Source organism: Eumetopias jubatus, unplaced genomic scaffold (assembly GCF_037043125.1).
Source record: "Eumetopias jubatus isolate StellerSeaLion01/CBP00866 unplaced genomic scaffold, mEumJub1_p1.0 scaffold_6, whole genome shotgun sequence".
Taxonomy (NCBI): Eukaryota; Metazoa; Chordata; class Mammalia; order Carnivora; family Otariidae; genus Eumetopias; species Eumetopias jubatus.
In genome coordinates, this window is record NW_028274812.1 from 134358274 (window position 1) to 134379876 (window position 21603).

The 21603-nt window shown below is 44.7% G+C and overlaps 1 protein-coding gene across 1 annotated transcript in view; it reads left to right on the forward strand.

The window, feature by feature from the left end:
* The window catches only part of PHACTR1 (phosphatase and actin regulator 1), a 547774-nt gene that overhangs the window by 324128 nt on the left and 202043 nt on the right, over nt 1-21603 (forward strand). The window contains exon 3 of the mRNA XM_028107359.2: nt 20598-20762. Coding sequence (XP_027963160.1) covers nt 20598-20762 — 165 coding nt within the window. The remainder of the gene's footprint in view (nt 1-20597; nt 20763-21603) is intronic.

Consider the following 21603-nt stretch of genomic DNA (forward strand, 5'->3'; position numbering starts at 1 on the left):
ATATTCCTGTTAGAGAAACAGCCTGTGGATCCATTACTAAATGCACCCCCCTACCTTGAAACCCAAGCCAGATCCCCAAATTAGGAATAACCCAAAATCTTCAAACTATTTAACCTTAGATTTTCATGTCCGCAAAATCTTCACCATTGCTTTTTGGCAGGGAACTGGTTTGGAGGAATGAAGTGAGGCTGTCCTTTCCTCTTTCTAGCTCCGGCTAAATTGCAGACACGTGACTATTCGAAGGTATTTCTCATTTTCAGGATGTAATTAACTGCAAACGCTTGACCTATTCTAGGTTAGGACAGTAGTTAGGACAGCTGTTGTGAGGACAATACTATACAAAACCTATTATTGCCAGTTTTATAGACCAGTGGTCCTGTGTGGCCCTGCTCTGTTAGAATGTACCATTACATCGTTGATTCTTTCTGCAAATAGCCATCCTGAGCAGTTATCGGCAACAAGACAAAAACATTTTTTAAAGATCACCAGGTAATGCTGTTTGTTTTCAGCTGTTTGTTGTAGTTGGTGGGCCTCAGAACCGGAGATGCAAACGCATTATACGGTACTGATTCGATCTGTCAGAACTTAGAAGCTTGATTCGTGCCAGTTTGACTACAGACATAAAAGTTGCTGCAACTTTTACAGGATGAATTGTTCTAGAAAAGAACTTTCTTAATGCTATACAGAGCTGACTTGCCTTCTTCCTGTCCCACAGAGTGCCCTAAACAACGTGCTAGATTATGGTTTTTAATAAAACTGTCTACATACCTTATACTGAATATAATAGAGCAAAACAGCACAAACTTGTCTTCAAGAAAATCAGAAAAATTGTTTTCTCTAGGTCTTGTCTGAACCGTTAGATGATTGTATGTGTGTGTCCCACAATATTATACTTTTGAAGAGCAGAGACTTATCTTTGTACAATTCACAAAGCTGCACAAAGAGCAGATGTTTAGTCAATGTTTTTTGAACTCAATTCATGAAAGGTGGTTTGTTGGGGAAACTAATTTTTGTTAAAAGTCCTTAATATAGATTTTTTTTTCCGCTCCAAACCACATCCCCTCATATTTTATCTTATAAGTTCAGTTATTGCTCTCTTGGTGAACTGAGAAAGAGCTCAAAATGAATAGCTACCGTTTTTCCCCACAGTGGATATGGGGCCTCCAGATAATTAAAAAAAAATTCCTTTTATTGGCTTTGGGGTTGTGGTTGTATCTGGGTGTGACACAGAAGCCTTCCTTGTTAAGCCCTCCAGACTTAAATTTTTTGACTGTGTCTTCTCCATTTGCAAATAAGGATTCCCTTAACTTGGCTCGTCCTCTTGAGTTGAATCTTTCTCAAATCCATTCAATTCCATAACTGCATCTAATTTTTAAATAAGCATCAAAGAGAACAGTTATATTTGCATGTGAGCCAGTATAAATGGCAAAAATTTACTGTTCCGGGTAGCAGAAAGCCCAGGAAATAGATCAAGAAATTACGTTCAGTGTTTCTTGAATGATAGTTTGACAAATATCAAATGCTGTTAGAAAACCTGTGAAAATATTGACTTCATGGGGTTTAATTCCTTCCTGCTTAATGGATCTATACCAGATCTCAGGCAATTTCCATTTAAATACATGTCCCTAATGCCTTCGGAGTGTTCACAGAGTGTTTGCTTTGTGCACTGCATGAGGACATTGTGAATATATTTGAATTCCTCTTTGCCTTTTTAGTCAACTTAGCTATAAGATTAAAATGCAAATTATTTTCCCCAAGACAAAAAAAATAACTGTAGCTATGTCTTATTAGACCAGCCAGTGGGCTCTACTGTTTTTATTAGTCTGTAAAGTACTGGGCATCCATTTTTCATGAATGCCATTTTCATGTGAATTAAATCCTATAGAATAAAGATGGTTTTGGCATCCATCTAAACTTGAGCTTACTTTGTTATCCACTGTCCTCTCATAAGGAGTCCCTCATTTCCCCCTCCACTTTTTAGAGGGGAGTTTATCTCCTTTCAGAATACAAATATTCCAGAAAAGTTGTAAGGGGTTAATTTTTTTTTTAAACCCAGCAAACCATTTTAGTGCACTGTTGTTTCTGTTTAATTCTTACAGTTCCACTTTAAAATACAAGAAATTTGCTAGCTAAAAATTATAACTAGTGGCATATCAAGGTGATATTATCTTTTTTAAAAATTATATGAATTTATAGGAGCGCCTGGGTGGCTCAGTCGGTTAAGTGTCTGACTTTGGTCCAGATCATGGTCTCAGGATCCTGGGATTGGGCCCCATGGTCAGCGGGGAGCCTGCTTCTCCCTCTGCCTCTGCCCTTCCCCCGTCCGTGCTCACTCGCTCCTCTCAAATGAGTAAGTCTTTTAAAAAATGATGGATTTGTAATAATATTTGGTTCTTAACTATGGCCAGGAGCTGTATTAGGCATTTAAGTGCATTATCTTATGTAATACAACAACTGTATAAAGAAGATATTCTTACTCTCATTTTAAAAGTTATTTTTTTAATTCCCATTTTAAAGTGAGGAAACTTGCCTTAGGTCATGAGGCTCATGTCTACCCATTCCAAAACTGAGCTCTTAAATGCTGCATCACACATACCCCAGGGATAGCCTCTGGTAGGAGAGGTAACATTAAAAATTATCAGTAATTCCTTTATGCCCTGTATTTTCAACCACAGCTCCACTAAGTACCATTTGTAGATCTGTTAGATTTAAACACAAGTGAAATACTCACGTTACAATAATGGCAACATGCTTTTCATAAAATGATAATGGCTACTATGCTACATACCATAATAAATGCTTTCACATATATTCATAATTCAATAATATTCTTTACTCATTCTTCATAACAATTTAAGAGATAAGTTTTATTTTCCCTATTGTGCAAAGGTAGATACTGCGGCTTTGCATATGGCTTATAGATGGCAGAGGTGGGATTGAATTCAGCCCTCTCCCCTCACCCCAAATCAGAAAATAAAATTATAGAGAAGATCATCTATGACTTTAGGGTACAAGTAGAACCTCTATTTATAGCTGAGTTTCTTCTTCCAGATCCTATGCCTATGTTTAGACTGGTACATAGATAGGTAAGTAAACTTCTTTTAGAACAATCTAACTATTCTATACATAATGTTTGGCAACTTACTGTCCACTGAGCAGGCAACCATGACAGTTTTTCATGTCAGTAATTAGAGATGTCCATCATCATTTATAATGGCCGCATAGTCTGTATTCGATTGTTGTCCCTCATGGTTGGATAGCTGAGTTACTTTTTGTGCTATTAAAATACAAATGAAGTTTAATTTGTGATGTGACCCTTCAATTTTGATATATATATCAAACTTGATATCAACTTGATATCAAGGGATATATATCTCAAACTTGATAGCAAATCAGCAAATCACTATGATGTGTGGCGCGGACTTTTGTGTTGAACAGCCAGTTATCAAGTCGAAGCAAAAGCATTTCAGTTATCACATTGGGCATAGTGCTTATAACCAAGACACCTCTTTCAAGAAACATGACAGCCTCTCATCTTTCCCTTGCATGTAAGAAAATTCTCCCTGCCTCTTTTCTTACCTGTGGCTTGGAGGTAGATACCATCTCCTGTCCCGTAGCCCCACCTCCAGCCAGGGCTCTCCCTAGAAGTAATAAAAGATGAATCTTACCCATATTTGATTGTCCAAACCTTGCACATTCCAGGAGATGGGAAATATACATACCCAAGTCAGAACCTAAGAAACCCGCATTCATTTATTCATTTAAAAATCTTTAATGATCATTTCCTGTATGTCATAAATGGTCCTGAACTATCAATATAGTAGGGACATATCAGTGAGGATGCTTTGGCTGTAGTGAGAGAGGACCCTGTGCATTTTGACCTTAAACAATAAGGTCGTTCACTGGTCTAACATAAATTTGTAAGTGGAGCTGTTCCCAGGCCTAATTCCATTGCACTACAATTCTGTGCTTTGTCCTCCTTTGCTTCTGGACTCCATCCTCAGACTGGTTGTAAGATGGCTATAAAAGTTCAGTCCTCCCATCCTAACACCCCAGTGACCAAACAGGACTGCCTCTCGTTGGCTATTTCTAAGAGCAAGGAGGCCGTTCTTGGAAGCCTCGCCACCTACAGGCATCCCTTACAGATCTCACTGGCCCGATCTGGACAGCCTACCCACTCTTACTGACCAGAGATCCACGCACTGGTGCTGGGGTAGGGTCAGATTCTGGGAAGCTCGTGGTCCTGTAGAGAAGATGTAAATAACAGCATGATCTGGGTTGTTTTTAGGAACAAAGATGCACAGGAAGGGGCTTGACATTCTCTGTTAAAGAGGAAGCTGGCGTTGCAAAGTGACACAAGTGATTATCCAGGCAGAGGGAATGGTGGGTGCAAAAACCTTGTGGCAGCAATGATGTGTTTCTTGTTGTGTTTGACGAATAGGAAGATGAGCAGGGTTGGAGCCGGTGAGTGGGGCAGATCATGGCCCTCTGAGTTGATGTGACATATCCGGGTCCTTAGCCTGAGAGCAGGATGATTCATTGGGGGCTTTAGAGCAGAGCAGTGGCATGTTTGTGAGAGATTGTGTGAAGAACTTGGAGATGAGTAGTAGGAGTAAGAATGGAAGTTAGAGGGGCGCCTGGGTGACTCGGTTGAGTGACCAACTCTTGGTTTCGGCTCAGGTCGTGTTCTCAGGGTCGTGAGATCGAGCCCCGCATTGGGCTCCATGCTCAGTGGAGAGTCTGCTTGAAGATTCTCTCCCTCTGGCTCTCCCCCATGTGCGTCTGCTCGTGCACGTGCTTGCCCTCTCTCTCTCTCAAATAAATAAATAAATCTTAAGAAAATAGAAGAATGGAAGTAGATGATGCAGACAACTGGTCTACCCTGAGGAGAGAAGTAATGAGGGTTGGGAAATATTGAAGAATTAGTTTGACCACTCTTGGTGAATGAATTGGATCTGGGGGAGGTGATGAAAGAGATGGTATCAAAAATAACTCATGGATTTCTGTCTGAGCATTTAAAAACTGACCTTGCCATTCCTAAAGAAGTGATCAGATTGGGCCGCCTGGGTGGCTCAGTTGGTTAAACGTCTGCCTTTGGCTCAGGTCATGATCTCAGGGTCCTGGGATCGAGCCCCGTGTTGGGCTCCCTGCTCAGCGGGGAGCCTGCTTATCTCCCTCCCTCTCCTACTGCCCCTCCCCTCCCCTCCCTCCTCCCCCCCTGCTCGTGCTCTAGCGCGCTCTCTCGCTCTCAAGTAAATCTTAAAAAAAAAAAAAGTGATCAGATTAAAGATGAAAATAATTCACTTTCAATAAAGTGAATTTGAGGTGCCTGTAAAATATTGTTTAGAGATGAAGAGTAGTATTAATAGAATGGTTCAGACACCATTCCAAATCTTTTCTTTATATGAAATAGTCATGTTTTCACAGTAACCCAATGAGGCAGATACTGTTGTTATCCCCATTTTACAGATGTAATAACTGAGACCCAGAGAAGTTAAGCAATTGGGCCAGAGTTAACATAGCTAGTAAGTTGTTGTATCAGTTAAAAGAGCCTTCTAGGCTAGAAGCTTACATTTAGAAATATGCGGCTTATCCTTGTTCAAGCCACAGGAGTAAATGAAGTTTTCTAGGGAGAGCTGAGCTATGGGAAATTCCATGATTAAATCAAAGTCTGACAAACACACAAGAACTATAGGGGAGAGTGGAAAGAGGAAGAGGGGAAGAAAGTCTTCCTATAGGTTGGCTTAAAAAAAATGTTAAATTTTAAAAAACAACAACAACAAAAACCATGAAATATTTTACTCCTTTACAAGCTAAGAAACAGGTTATAAAAGATCCTGAACTTCTGCCAGAGAGCGTGTGGAACATGGACCTGTTATGTCAGCACTTGAAGTTCTGCCACTTACAAACTATAGTTTGTATAAACTTCTGCAATCACTTCTTTGCATTAGGATTAGGTTCAGCTGCATAAAACAAAATCGTAATAACTTAAACAAGATAGGCGTTTATTTCTCTCTCATGGAAAAATGCAGAGGCAGCCAGTTCAAACCTATCGTGTGATGGCTTCATGAAATTCTTGAGGACCAAGGTGCCACCTAGCTTACTGCTCCTTCGTTACTGTGAGGTGATCCTTGTCCTCATAGTGGCTGCCAAGTTCTAGCCATCACAGCTTTGTTCTAGAAAACTGGGTGAAGAGGGGCGCCTGGGTGGCTCAGTTGGTTAAGCGTCTGCCTTCGGCTCAGGTCATGATCCCGGGGTCCTGGGATTGAGCCCCACATCAGGCTCCCTGCTTCACGGGAAGCCTGCTCCTCCCTCTCCCACTCCCCCTGCTTGTGTTCCCTCTCTCGCTGTGTCTCTCTCTGTCCAATAAATAAATAAAATCTAAAAACAAAACAAAACAAAACTGGGTAAAGGGAAAAGCAGATCAAAGAAATGACATCCTTTCTCTTTATCAGACGTGGCAGAAGTCACAAAACTTCAGCTTACAGCTCAGTGGTCAAAGGTTGGTAATACGGCCACAGCTACCCTCAGAGGAGGCTAGGAAACAGTCTTTCAGCTGGGCAGAAAATCAAGAGGCTTTCACTAAAGAGAAGGGAAGAATGGATATTGGCAGGCAACCAGCCATCCCTGCCATTGTCAGTTTGCTCCTTTGTAAAATAAGGATTAACATATTCGCTTTACCTCTCCTGCTGGTTTGTTGTAGGGATCAAATGATAAAACTGGGCAAGTGCTTGATAAATGATAAAACACTATTCAGATAGGTGCCTTCGAATGGCCATTGACTCCTCTTGCACACAGTAGGCATTTATATTTTGAATGAGAAAATCTTGGGAAAAGTCAAGATTTTCCACTAATCTATAGGTGCAAAAAAGCAGGAAATGTGAATTGGAGAGACAGGATATTTTTCTACAGTTTTGCCTTTCAATGACAAGGCTTGCCTTTGCTTTCAGAATCAATTTCAGAACAGCCAAGATTGATATTTGATTGGCTCCGCAGTAAAATGTCCCATCAGTTTTGCCAGACTCAGGCACCGTCCAAGGAATGCAGAATTATCTGTGGGGACAGCAGTCATGTCATTAACCTACCTGGCCCTTCCCCTTCTGACTTCCTGGTAACATAAGGAGGGTTGCAGACCAAGGTCCCCTGGGAGGGCTGCACTGAAGGGAATGATTCTATTGTTCAGAAACAAGTTGCACTGGTCACTGAGAATTTGGACGCAAAGTGTAGCCCGTGACTGTGCCTGGATATTCCCAAAGCAGATGAAATTCTTTTCCCTGATAATTCCTGACTACCATAGATTTATTTTATCTGGGAATGTTAACATTCTTTTTACACTTTGAGTTTGCCTCCAGAAAGACGACGCTTTTGCCTTTAATAATGACCTTTAAGATTGTTCTGTCACACCGAGCAAAGAATTTCTGTTACCTCTCATTATACGTGTGCTTCGTATGCTCCATACCAGTTTCCCATTCCTCTCCGAATGGAATGGTATTTGCTTTTGCGTGGTACTTTGCATTTTAGGATTTTAAAGGGCAGAAGCTTCACCTTCTCCTTCCTCAACTCCCCTATCCCATAACACCAGTGGTACAATAAGTGTGTAACAAATGTTTGCAGGGTTAATGCACCATAACCTCATGTGCTCGTGGGCCATGATACCTCCCAAAAGTGCCCAGAGGGACAGAGAGGAGGACAGAGGCCCAAATTTGACCCATTTCTTGTGACATCCCTGTTTTTCCTTTTCTTGACCTGAGGCCTTCTCGTCTGGAAACTTTCGAAAGGGGACACTAGCACAATCAGAGCTAATGTAATCGTCACAAGTTTTATTATGTCACCTCAAAGAAAAACTGGAAAGATGCTTTATAAATTAAAATACCGAATTGCAAGTGAAACCGTAGGCCAACATTCTAACTCACTATTTAACTTCAGCAACGCGGGGAGGTTTCCCAGTTGGAACCAGTGTTGTTCAGTTGCTTTCATGGGAGCTCTAGAGCATTTGATGGCCATTAGCTGTACTTTCTGAAGCCCTCCAGCTACGACCCAGCAGCCTGCCTCCCTTCCACACCGCCAGACGAGGTGAACCAAGAGTACTTTCAGACAAAGCGTAACTGCAGAACCTATCAACACCCTAGATTTGGAGTCAGGAGATGTTTAATGAGAACACACTAAGTGCCAGTTACTAGCCTAGAGTTTTCATGTGTTAATATTAGGATTATACAATCAGAGAAGTAGATATCCCTGTTTTGCTGTAAAGGGAATGCCATTCCGAGATTAATGAGTGAATGTGCCCGTACCCACAGAGCTAACCGACGATTGGCGCTTAGACCTCAGTGTTCAGAGTTCAAATTCTAGGCTCTGAGGTCAGTATATTCAGTCATTTAAATTAAGAATTTAAAAATACACTCCTAACTCGAGGTGAATTCAGAACGTCTTAAGGGGAAAACTTAACTGGTGACTTTCCCTGCTGAGACCTCTTTTAGAAATTGAACACCTTTCATGCAGAAGAATAATGAAAGGTCCCCAAAGGAATTATTGGCAGGACAAAAGGAATAAGATACTTACCTCTGAAAAAAGACCTAATGGAACTCAATTTCTGTGTTTTGAAACAAGGAAAATTACGAATTCCTCAGGAAAACCTCAAACAATACATCAGCAGTTTCTTTTCTGAGTAATGGTTCAGGCAGGCCCAAGTTAGAGCTACGGATGGCAAATACACACCGAAACGATGCACACAAAGGAAAGAAAGCAGGACTGTTTTAGCAAGGACCCACATTCCTGCGAAAATATCGTCTCCAGGAGTATGTTTAGATCTCACACAGTCCCTACGCACATGACAAATGGCGCTGAAAAATTGGTCTGTGAACTAATGGGAGGTAAACGCGGAAACTGTTATGTCATCGGGGAAAGAAAATGAGAAATCTGAGCTTAAAAGGAAGTAGACTCGGGCAATGACTCTTCCATGGAATGGGAGGTCTTCACAAGGTGCTCTATCATTCTGTATTCAATAGGTAACCCAGCGGCCATTATTAATAGATCTTGGAGTGAGCTCAAGGGAGGAAAAAGGCTGAGGAGTGTGTTAACCTTGACAGTATCATGGGAGAAGAGACTGTTTGAGAAGAGCTGGATCAAAAAATTTACATGCTGCTTGGTCTTGTGCATCCTCAAGCCATCCACAAGGTTTGGGGTGTGAGGAATGACTGGCCTGTCTTTAGACTCAGGAGCCCTGGGCCACTTTAATTGCCTGTCTGAGTTGGTGCATTCTGAGCAAGTCCCCGGACTCCTCTGCATCTAATTTCCTGCACCTGTAGAAGGGGTCGAGAAAGACACTGCCCCGGCATTTTAGAAATGATGCCGCATGGAATGCTGGTTTGTTTTGAGACCTCAGTGATGTCCCACCGGGGGACACCAACCAGCCATATTTGTGGTTAAATTAAGTTTGGGAACCAAAGGATTAAACAAAGTTTATAAGGTTTATTGCAGGCCTTCTCAGAGCCTTAAAAAGGCTAAAATGTGATGTGATTCTTTGAGAAGAGAACGTGGTATGTTACCCATAATTGCAGAGCAACATTAGGAAATTTGATACCCTTCCTACATAATAGAAATGTCACGAAGATCTAATGAGGTAACAGATGGAAAAGCACTTGGAAAGAGGGGCGCCTGGCTGGGTCAGTCGGTGGAGTGTGTGACTCTTTATCTCTGGGTTGTGAGTTCGAGCCCTAGGCTGAGTGTAGAGATTACTTAATTTAAAAAATAAAAATTAAAATTAAAAAAGCACCTGGAAAGAACAAAGCACTATATGAACATTAGGCATGTTTAAAGACTTCAAATTCTTTGAGGGTTTTGGCACTGGCTAGCATCACTGAAGCGATCTTCCTCCTTAGCCACCTGAAGGCTTTGGATTTAATTGGGAAGAAGGGTGTAAGATTCTAGGCTTTGGTAGGAATGCCGTAGTATATTTTTCAAAGTGTAATTCTTACACTGCTCACCAAAATTACCTGGGCTGCTTATTAATGCATTCATGTTACTTGTTCAGATCTAACATCGAGACCAGGGATCAGAAGTTTTAACAGATACTTGAGCTGATTCTTAGCTGCACTAAAGCTTGAGATCTACCAGCCTGGAGGGTCTTGGCATATAGTTCAGAGCCTGCAAACTTCATGTAATCCTTTAATGGTGAAGTGGTAAGGAACCTGACACCACCTTTCTGGCCAGGTGGTCTGCCTGGTACTAGAGGAGACCTTTTATTTTTAGATAACTTTCATTGACTCTCCGGTCCATGCCTCCAAAGGATGCGTTTAGTACATACCTGTTCATCCTTACAAGTCAGTAGTATTCCTGTGTTCTAGGAAAGCAAGTTGACAGGACTTCCCGAAGGTCACACTGTGAATTTGTTAGAGCCCTTTGGTTAGAAGCGAGAGAGAACCCAACCCACTTGGGCTTAAATTAAAAAGAGAATATATTGGTTCATATGAGGAAAATGTCCAGTGTTAGAATGGTTTCAGGAAGGGCTGGATCCAGGTGCCCAAATGATGTAATGAGGTCTCAGTTTCACCTGAGCCATCCTTCCTTCAGTTCTTTTCTTCTTCTCTGTTGTTTCACTTCTCGGACAGGCTCTCCCTTCAAGGTGGCAGGAATATTACCAGCAGCTTCATGCTATATAGAACAAGGGTTGGGAAACTATGGTCACAAGGGCTGGCCGCCTGGTTTTGTAAATAAAACTGTATTGAACACAGCCATGCCCCTTTGTGTACATTTGTCTGTGGCTGTTTTCATGCTGCAGGAAGAGTTGAATATTTGCAACAGTGCTGTATGGCCCATAAAGCCTAAAGTATTTAGGATTTGCCTTTATGGAAAAGGTTTGCTGACCCCTGCAGGAGAAGCCAGGTTTTGTTGAAGGTTGATTTTGAATCTGGGAGAGACACTATTTATTTATTTCTAGATGTTTTAAGATGAACAAAGAACGAGGGCGCCTGGGTGGCTCAGGGCTCAGTCAGTTAAGCGTCTGCCTTCAGCTCAGGTCGTGATCTCAGGTCCTGGGATCGAGCCTTGAGTCGGGCTCCCTACTCAGTGGGGAGTCTCCTTCTCCCTCTGCCCCTCCCCCTGCTCGTGCTCTCTCTCTCTCTCTCTCTCTCCCTCCCTCTCAAATAAATAAATAAAATCTTAAAAAAAAAATGAACAAACCGCCTCCATTACTTAAAGATCGTTGCTTTGGATTAACACAGGGCTTGGGAGTTCATTTACAGTTTAAATAAACAAGTTCCATTCCCAACACAAATATATTCTATTGATTAAAAGAACAATAGAATGTAAGTTTTTGTAGTCATTACATGCTTTAGTGGTTGAAGGTTAGATTCCCGGAAGATGAAATGGGAATTTTGTCTTGAATGTCTTAGAAAGAACTTGGTTGATAACATCTATTATCTCAATAAATAAAACACCACAGACATGTATAAATTTAAGTTTATTTTTTTTAAGATTTTATTTATTTATTTGACAGAGAGAGACACAGCGAGAGAGGGAACACAAGCAGGGGGAGTGGGAGAGGGAGAAGCAGGCCTCCCACAGAGCAGGGAGCCCGATGTGGGGCTCGATCCCAGGACCCTGGGATCGTGACCTGAGCCGAAGGCAGACGCTTAACGACTGAGCCACTCAGGCGCCCCTATAAATTTAAACTTAAAAAAGACATTGCCCCCACCTGTCTGGTCTGTTAGCAGTACAGTCTGTTCATTGGCTGCCTGTGGTCATGGAATGCAAATACCCTCTCTGCACAGTGCTTAGAAAATATGAAGTATTTGATATAATAGGATTGTTTCCTCTAAAAGCATATGAAGTTACCATTGTGACTTAGAGATTCTTTTCATATTAACCAAGTCTGAGTGAAGGTTTTTAAGTTTATGGCCCCTGCTTTGACCAGGCTTTAGAGAGAGCCTGTCTCATCGACAATCCCAATTGAAACAGCATGTCTATTAATAGCCCCAGCCGAGTCCAGAATTGAGTCTCCCTGCTTGGATAGGCTCTGTTCCTCGTCACTGACCGAATGCCTGGGGGTGGAGGGGGTGGAGAATGCAATGTTCTGATTGGCCCGCACTGGGTCATGTGCCCACCTCCTTGTGTCAGGAGTGAGGTCATCCTTTCCTGAACCACCTGGACTGGAAGTGGAGAAAGAAGTCTCCAGAGGAAAATCAGGAAGATTTTGCCACCTGCTGGGAGGCCAAAAAAGAATTCAGACCCACCAATAGCCATTAAGTGGTAGGTTCTGGATCTGACCCCACATCCTCCTGGCTTTAAAACTAACATTCTTTCCACTGTATACAACGTATAGTGTTTGCTGAGTGAAGCGGATCTGACCCTATCCCAGGCCGGACTCTGGTGGTGCTGAGTTCCTAATTGCAGCCCATGGTGTGGGCGCAGAGTAGACGAGGTCCTTATGGTTGGTTCCCCATGTCCCACCGACCGAGGGTGGGTCTCCTCCAGGACACCTGCACTCAGGTATGCATATATTTTATGACCTCTCAGGCTAAGGCTGATAACTGGTGTTTTCTCTTGCTGGAGTAGGATCTGTTTCTATTGGCATCAGTTTTGCATGTAGCCTTTTCAAAAAGAACCTCCTTTCCACGTTCCTCCCAGGAGCCCTCCTGTAAATTCAGTCAGGAATATGGAGGTTGGAAAAACTGAGCTTTCCTGGAGTGGGCAGGTGTTCTTGAAAATAGGGCTTCCTTAATAGTAGGTGTTTCTTCCAAGCATCCTGTCTTTCTGTTCCTCAGTTCCTCCTCCGTTTCCCCAAGTGTAAGGTGAGGATGATGAGAGTCCTGCCTCGTGAGATTAACGTAGGATCGAAGAAGATACTACTTTAAGTCCTTCGTCAAGTCCCTGGCACAGACTCTGACTAAAAAGGGGTAGATGTATCATTGCTGTTCTTGTCATCCTTGTCAATGACTAAGGAAACACCGTCCTGTTTAGAATCTCCCTTCCTGGCGTCGGGAAACCGGACACCCTCTTAGCCGTGTGCAGAGCTCCGTAGACCACGTTAGTCATTGAGCCTCTTTCTGATACGATGGCCTGCAGTTCCTGAACCAGTTCAGCTATTCCCTTTAATCTCTTTAAAAGTCAGTGCATCTTAGGGCCCTGGATTTAGGGCCCTGCTCGTATTCCTCTAGGATTTCAGTTACTGCTTCAAGAGAAGATTAACAGAAAGACTCAGGCCATCTTTGGTCCCATGGGATCCATGCATTCCCTCTCCTCGCTCCCTCCCCCTCCTGGCATGGTGTCCTTGGGTCCTTCTGCCAAGGTGCTTGTAAAGAATGGTCTCAGTCTGTTCACAGTGTTCACGGCAGCGGCGAGCCTGTGAGCGTATCCTTTGGGACCCGCTCCTGGCAGTGGGTGGAATTGCCTCCTACCAGGCAGAAATCTCTGGAGCCAGAAGAAAAGGAGAAAGTTGGCCAAGTGCCTGAGCAAATAGGCTGAGAAGTATGAGCCCAGGTACACGCGGCCTCCCTCTCTTCTCCCACCATGTCTGGACCCAAAGAGTGCATCACACCGGCACAGCCTTGATTGGTTCTTCCCTGGTGAAGAAGCCTCTTCTTGTAGCAACAAGATTGAGGAAAAGCAGTTCTCTCAGCATAAACATTGCATGTCCCTGCAGAGGCATAGTGGGCAAGACTCAAATGTCGTGATGGTGTCTGAGGGTTGTGTCCAGAGTGTGAGTGTGGTTTCCTGTGGGGTGTAATTGGTGGTTTCCAGGTAGAGAAGGCAGCCACCTGTGTGTCCAGAAAACTGAGGGACACAGAGCTCCTTCCCCCCTCCTCACTGGAGCCTGCAACACTCAAGCCAACTTTGGATTAAGATGGATGAACCCTTTGTTAAATGCAGCTGTACTCCCATTAACACTGGGCTAGGCCAGTATCAGGTTCACATACCCATCATGTCTAATGAGCAGATTGGATCCATCTTGGACCGATGGTAAGGGATGGGGAAGAAGGTGGTGCTCAAAGATTGGAAGACCGGGTAAGGGCAATGAAGGTCAAGGAAAGGGCAGAGCAAGAAAATGGGTGAGAATACCAGAGAGCCTCATATTGAGCGGTACTAACACCAGTGTGTTTTCAGGCAGCATATCTGTGTTTGCACTGCACCCTTTAGTGACCCCACGGTCAATGGGGCAGTGTTGTTTTATCTCCCACCTTCTTCTAGGCTGGTGCGTGTTCTCCAAACCAGGTGACTTTCTCTGGGCAAAAGAGCCTCCATGTGCCCCCATGGACACCTCCGCTAAAGCCCACCCCTTACCCCCGCTGCCCCCACCTCCCGTCTTCTTCCCATGCCTCAGCTCATGCACAGGGCAGGAGGTCCTGATTTGTCAAATAAAATGTGTCCCTTTTTTGTTTTTTTTAAACGTACTTCATAGTTAATACAGATCAGTCCTAGATGGGACAGAAGCTCTCCCAAGAGTTCTGGCCTCCCTAAGACAGTGTGGTATAACTTTGGGAGTGATGAGGGGAAGATACTGCCTTCTCACTCTGGAGGAATCCTACGAATCCTTCATTTCCCTGCCATGAGGAACCTCGGTGAAACTGAAAGTGTCCCCCTTAAAGCGGGGAAGCCACGGGCGTGGGGAATGTCCTGCGTGGCTGGGTCCCTGTGCGCTAGCCTTCTGCAGCTATGGGAGAAGGTAACCACCCCTGCCGGCGGCAGACAGGCTATGCTTGGCTTTCAGCCCCGGGCGGGTGAGCGTCGTTAACTGACCAGCTAACCTCACCTCCGCCCCGAACTTCGGGCACCACTCCTACGATGGTGAAATGTGATGCAAACCTAACCCCTTCTGATGCAATTGGAAGAAGTGAATGTTAACAGATCCTGCTCCATAAGCTTTCTATTTCTGAGTTCACTTTGGGTTGAGAGGCAGGTATCCAATTTGTGAGAATCTCAGGTCCTCCCGAGGAGTGCTCCTAAGGAGCACTTGCACCTGGAGAGATCTAGGGCGTTGGGGTGGTGGGGGGCAGATGTCTTGGCTTCTCTGTCTTCTGTTGATGACTGGCCCTCAGATAGCACTGTGACTTCCTTTCTTCTAAACCTCTCGGGGGAACACAGATGACACTTTCTAGGACACCAAAGTTGGTTCTTCCTTTGGATAAGCCTTGAAGGCCAGGCCACCATGAGAAATAGAATGGTAAGGGTGCCAACTGAGGTGCCTCCCTGGCCCCCACTCCCATGGCATGCTCTGAGAGCCCACCAGAAGCAACCCCAGGCTGCCGAAAGGGGTGGGCTTCAGGGCACACACAGACCCAGGTGCCTGGATTCTAGTCATTCAAATCCGGCCTCGGTGAAGTCTCTTCCTTCTTGCTTTTCTCAAGGGACAGGAAAATCACGTCCCAACCATTTCTCTCCCTCTGAGCAAAGTGAATCCCAGACCTGTCACGAAAGGAATCCCAGACTGCCTCGTGACTCAAAGAGCATTTACCTGGATGGAGGTGCTGGGAAGACCCCCAGAGCTCCACTGGTCTGCCCCCCCCCCCTTTTTCTGCACATGTGTGAAGCAGCTCGGCTGCTCGGGCTCCTACCTTTTGGTTCAGCATTCTGTCCCGGCAGTTGACACTCGAGCTGATTCGTGTCGAAGTGAGCCGTTTCTCCAGACACCTGTCTCCTCTCTCTGCAGCACAAGGAGGCCACCTTTGAGAGCAGTGGGCTTGGGCATAGCAGCCTTTTCATTGTCCGTTTCAAAAGAAGGCTCTTTTTGTCAACCAACCTAGCCTGTATGCCCTCCCTGTCCCCTTGTCTTCATCCCACCCTCCCCCATGCTCCCGTGAGCTTGGAGACCAATTTATTTGGAGGCCGGTTTTACTTTCTGTTGCTCTTCTTCCCACCCTTATTCTAGAGTGCCAGTCCTCGCTCGTAAACCTTCCAATTTCATTATCTGGTGGTGAAGCAGCCAGGTTGGGAGTCAGCCCCTATTGCCAAATGAATTGGGGAGAAGTGTAATGGGGATGATTAAAATATAAATCAATTAGAGTAATCCAATCTGCTCAATAATCTGTACTTAAGAGCTAAACAACTTGAATTTAATAATGTACTTATTAAAGATCCATTTAACGATGGAGTTATAATTATGCCTTTATAATGCTCTGTCAGCTTCCTGCCACTCTAGGTTTTTCTAAGACACTCCTAATTTCTTATAATTATTTTAATGTGGTAATTTTGGAATAGTTTTATTCATTTTTTAAAGATGTGATCATGAAACAGCTCTTGGTGGTGCATTTTTCTTAAGGTAGCTCGCGATACTGATTTTAGATTTCTCGAGAGGTGTATGAATGAACTGAATCAGAAGTCCTCATTCTTTCACTTCTTAAACTATTATTGGATGCCAACTGTGAGAGCAAACCCCAGTACTAATCCTGAATAACTCATATCTTGATTTTTTTTTTTTTGAGGAATTCAGCATATAATCTCTTTATCAAACCTTTAACAGAAGATGTTTCAGGTTGGCTCAACTTAGGTCTCAAACTGGATACTTTAAAAATTTTATCTGTTGTGTCTTAGACTAGAGACTCAAAAGAAAGATGGAAATTCTCCCAACCGCATGCAGATACCCGGATATACCTGAACTTGTGCATGTATTTTCAGTGGTATGCTGGCCCCCCAAAGCCTGTTGGGATCTGTAGGTCCCAGGATGGGACTGTTGCTGAGCGAGTCTTCCATTTTGGCTGCAGTGTGTGTTTAGAGAGGCACTAGCAGATAATTCTGGGCCGGCCACTTGCATGGAGGTTCCTGAGACCAAGATGGGAAGCCACTGAAAGCTGCTGGGGAACCTGGCTTTCTATCTAGAAATAGTATAAAATACTATTGAAGGCCCAGAGACTGGGGTTTGAAATGGAGGTTTGGGGACTTGCAAAATCTGGACAAGCAACACTCCCTAGGTTATAAACGGAGGTAAAAAACAGGGACCAGGTAATGACTGTGAAAGAGAAAGCGATCTTGTGAAAATCAGATCACTAGACCGTCTTGACTTCCTTCCTGGACTCCAAACCCCCTTGGTTTTTCTGTAGTTCTCACATCTCTCACTCCCCCCGTGGCGACTCAGCTACTGGGCATCATTGAAGAAGCACCCACTCAAAGCAACGGACACCTTTTTTTTTTTTAAGATTTTATTTATTTGAGAGAGAGGAAGAGAGAGCACGAGCTGGTAGAGAGGGAGAGGGAGAAGCAGGCTCTCCTCTGAGCAAGGAACCCGATGTGGGTTTTGATCCCAGGACCCTGGGATCATGACTGGAGCCAAAGGCAGACAACCGAATGGGCCACCCAGGCCCTCCATGGATACCGTTTAAAGAGAATAACTTCCAAATTCAGCATGGTTCCAGAGGCTGTTCGCTTGTTCCGTTCAGGTTCTTCTCCTTCTTCGCTGGAGCTGGTTTTCTTCCCTTTTCTCCTCAGCCCCTCTGCAGCCCAGTTTTACTCAAAGTGTCCTCAGTGTGCACCTTCCTGCCCTCAGCCCCCGGCCCCCCACTGCTGCTGGATTAAGCTCCCCGAGGCAGCCCCCGTCTGATGTGTGACCCTTGTGATGGTGACCTCCGTCCAGACTTTCATAATGAAGTCTTCCGGGGACTAATGATAGTTCAGAATAGAGTCTTCCGGTGGCTAACGCCTGCGTGCGTATTTCTGATCCCACCTCCCCCTCTCCTCCCTGAAAACTCAGCCTCCCTCCCCCTCCCCTGGCAGCTCAGCCCACCATCCACATCCAGTCTCTCCTCCCGCATCCGGGCTGTTTTCCCTTCAGTTGTTCTCTCCATCACCCTAAGACATGAAATCCAAACTTCCAAGGATACTGTGCCGAAAAACTGCATTATTTGGCATGGAGCCACCTCCCATCCTCTTCTGCTGCTTCCTTTTCTAATCAAAGTCTTTTTTTAAAAAAAACTAAAGTTTTGGGGCATCTGGGTGGCTCAGTGGGTTAAGTGTCCGACTCTTGCTCTCAGCTCAGGTCTTGATCTTGGGCTTTTGAGCTCAAGCCCCACGTAGGGCTCTACACGGGGCACGGAGCCTACTTAAAATAAAAAGTCTTCACTGTCTCCCCAGTCCTGAAACACACAAACTTCAGCCGTCCCCACTTCCTTGTCCTCCCTCATGTTGATTCGGAAAGTTGCCAAGAGCCTGTGATTCTGCCCTCGGGCTGGATCTCGGTGTTTCTCAGGTCCCTTCTAGCATGCCCTACCTGCATCCCAGTCCCTTCCCCTAAAGAGGATTGCAATGACCTCCTCCTTACTCTCCACCTGTGTCTTCTGGTTCAGTCTCCCATTGCTGTTACACTGCTAGTCCTAGGAACAAATCTAACTGTGCTTTCTCGATCACACTAATTGACATGAAGCCCGTCCCCCACCCAGACACTCTTGATCTCCTTCACTGTGTTCTACTTTTTCTTTCATTTTCCCCCAAAACACAGATCTTCTCACATAGCGTACAGTTGACTTAGTTGTAATGTGCATTATCCGCTCTGCCCCTTGCCCTCCCAGCCGAGGCTCCATGAGTCAGTATTCTTACCGGTTTTGTTTACTGACATGATTTAAGCATCTGGTACATAGTGAGCACTCAGTACATATTTGTTGCATGTCATAATGTCAATGCCTATGTTCACATTCTCGTCCTTTCCCCTCTGCTTATAGAATAAAACCCAAACGCCTAACAGAAACTTTCCAAAGCTTGCATGATGGGGCTCCAGACTCCTCCAGCCCCTGTCCCTGACTGTTGGCTCTCTATCTCACGTAGCTTAAGTGATACTCAGGAGCTAATGGGTTTCTGGACATGCCATGTTCTTTCAGCCTTCTCCGTTTCATTTGGATCCGTTCTCCTTCCAGAGGTCTACTTCTCTGTCTTCCCCATGTGAGGGGAACAGTTCCTCCTTTTTCAAAATTTGGCCAAAAAGTCCATCCCCTGTGGGTCTCCTCCAGTGCCCTGAAGGAGAGAATTAGTCTCTCCTATTTGCTTCCTTTGAATTCTGTGTGGTTGCTCCTGGTGTGTAGTGGAGACCCCCGTGTCTCCTCCCCTTGACTCTGTGCTCAGCCAAGTCCAGATATTTTGTGTGTCTGCCCCAGAAACGATCCCAGTGCCTGTTGGGGTGTTGCGTTGTCACTTAATGCAGGGGTTGAAAAGAGGAGCTGCCATGCATTGAACCACGTAGTCAAAGGTTTGAGGGCCGTCACCACGCAACATGTCCAAATGGTTGCCGTCCTCACTCCCAGACCTGTACCTGCCCTGTGTTCCCTGTGTCCATCAGTGAAGGGTGTCATTCCACTGACACGAATCTGGGCATCAGGAACGATCTCCCCCCTCTCAGGTCACCCAACGAGGCCCTGTTGACTTTGCTCCCAGACATCTCCCAAATCCATTGACTTCCCTTCAGTCTTGTTTTTGGGAGCCTTTGCCAACCCGTCATCTCTGTCACCAAGCGCGCCGACTGGCACGTGGTAGGAGGTGCCATATATGTATTTCTTGAATCCATGAGTCTCTTGAGTTAAAACCGTGTCAGGGGACAACAGGAAGACGACCAGACTGTGAGATCGAGCTTCTGAGGAAGCCTGTGTTGCAAGAGTCTGGGTGATTTCTCTGAAGATGGTGTTAGAAGCCCAACAGAGTGGTTTTGGATCAGCACCACAATTCTAGGTGTAACCTGACCTTCTAGAACAGTGAATCTCTCTCACCCTCCTGATTTTGCCAAGCGGTTTCTTTTTCTAATTATTTCTGTCTTAAAAATCCAAATCCAGGTATATTTTCCTCACTGGGATATGTAAATTCTCATTTAAGTTGGAAAAGGGTTTGTTTCTTTACAAGTGATGAAAGATTGTGACCTCCAAGGAAGGGTCCACTAGGCGTGATGAGTTTGAAGGTCTTCATCTCCTCACACATGAAGTGACTGGGATTAGTCCAGATGTTTCCTCAAGTCACTTTCACCTCCCAACTTCTAAGAGTAATATTATTATTGTTAAAGCAAAATAACCAAGAATGAGAAAACCTAGAGGAACGAAGGCAGTTGTAAAGTCTCATGAAGGGTGAGTGATTCTAAAATGAGGCTCGGGTGGAGACACTCCCTCGGCAGATCCGGGGGCCGCTTTGGGTCTGGGCAAAGCAGGAAGGAGAGTCGTGGGTGGTGGAGGCTTTGGCCTTGGAAACAGACCGTTGAGAAATGTTTTCTCCCTCCTCTTTTCTCAGCAGATGGTGTGATAGTGATTGCATCTGCCAAGTCTTATCTGAGAGCTTGCTGGACCAGTAGTTACACAGGCTGTCACTTGACTCTTCTGATGCCTTCTTCCTGCCTCACTGGGGAATCTTGATGTGTCAAGAGGGTTCTGTTCTTCCTCAACCTCGTTGTCCTTCTCAGGGCTAAGTCGAGGTGTTGGGTACAGTTGTGGTGCTCCAGATGCATAGGGTTTGGCTGACTGTCTCCAGACTTGAGAACACGTTGGGATGACTTCCATTCCAAAAGGCAAAAAAGAGAAATGGAACTTCAGTCATGTGGTTTCTGTTATCTGTAACCATGGAGAACGTTGGCCATCTGTGAGGATCCCGTTTTAACACTTTTCTCTCTCTCTCTCTTTCCATCTCTTTCTCGGGGGGAAAACAAGCTGAGGAAGTGGAGAGACTCGCGGCCATGCGTTCAGACTCCCTTGTCCCAGGTACCCACACGCCTCCCATCCGGAGGAGAAGTAAGTTTGCCAACCTGGGAAGGATCTTCAAGCCTTGGAAGTGGAGAAAGAAGAAAAGCGAGAAGTTCAAACACACATCTGCAGGTAAGATGATTTTTCCCTCATTTCTTGTTGGGAGTTGGTTGACTTCAACTCTGTATGTTAATTAGAATGTAATTGTTGTAGACCATCTGAATCAAAGGGGGGAAGCAAGCCTGAGGATTGCTCTTGTGTTGAGTAAAAATCTTGGGTGCAATTGAAAATGGCTTTCAGATCCCGCGTGTTTCCTTGTGTCTCAGGTTTTTTTGTTGTTGTGTTTTGATCCGCCACTTGTGTTCAATCTGTAAATATCTGAGCTTAGAATTCCACCTTTTCTGTAATTGAATGCTTTTATTCCACCACTGACAGCCCGTTTCTTATTATTCAGCCTTTTTTTCACTGCTGTGGTAAAAATCAACACACAGCAGAGAATAAGTTCTATATGGTCTTTGGCAGATGAGAATAGGTTATTCCGTGGAGGGAAAATCTTGAATGGACGATTGTTGGACATGGCAGGAAGACACAGGAGAATGAAAACCAAGCATCACTGTATCGGCAGGGACAACTCTACAGTTCATGGCTTTGTGGGCAGCAGAGGAATTGGAGGAAAGTCAGCCTAGCTGAGGGGTGAAGAGCCTAGACTGTGGAGTCAGTCTGTGTGGGTTCAAGCCCCAGCTCTGATACTTGGTAGTTACATGACCTTGCTCAGTTTATTTATCTCTGTACCTCAGTTTTCTCATCTGTGGAATAGGGCTAAGAACAGTGCTTTACATGACTTAAAATTGTGAGTTTATGTGGCATGCTATGTGGATATATTTTAAATGAGTAGGAGTGTGCAGAGGGAAGTGTATAAAGAAAGAGGTCTGATTCCACCCGCACCGCCCCCCCCGCCGTCAGGTTTGAGAGA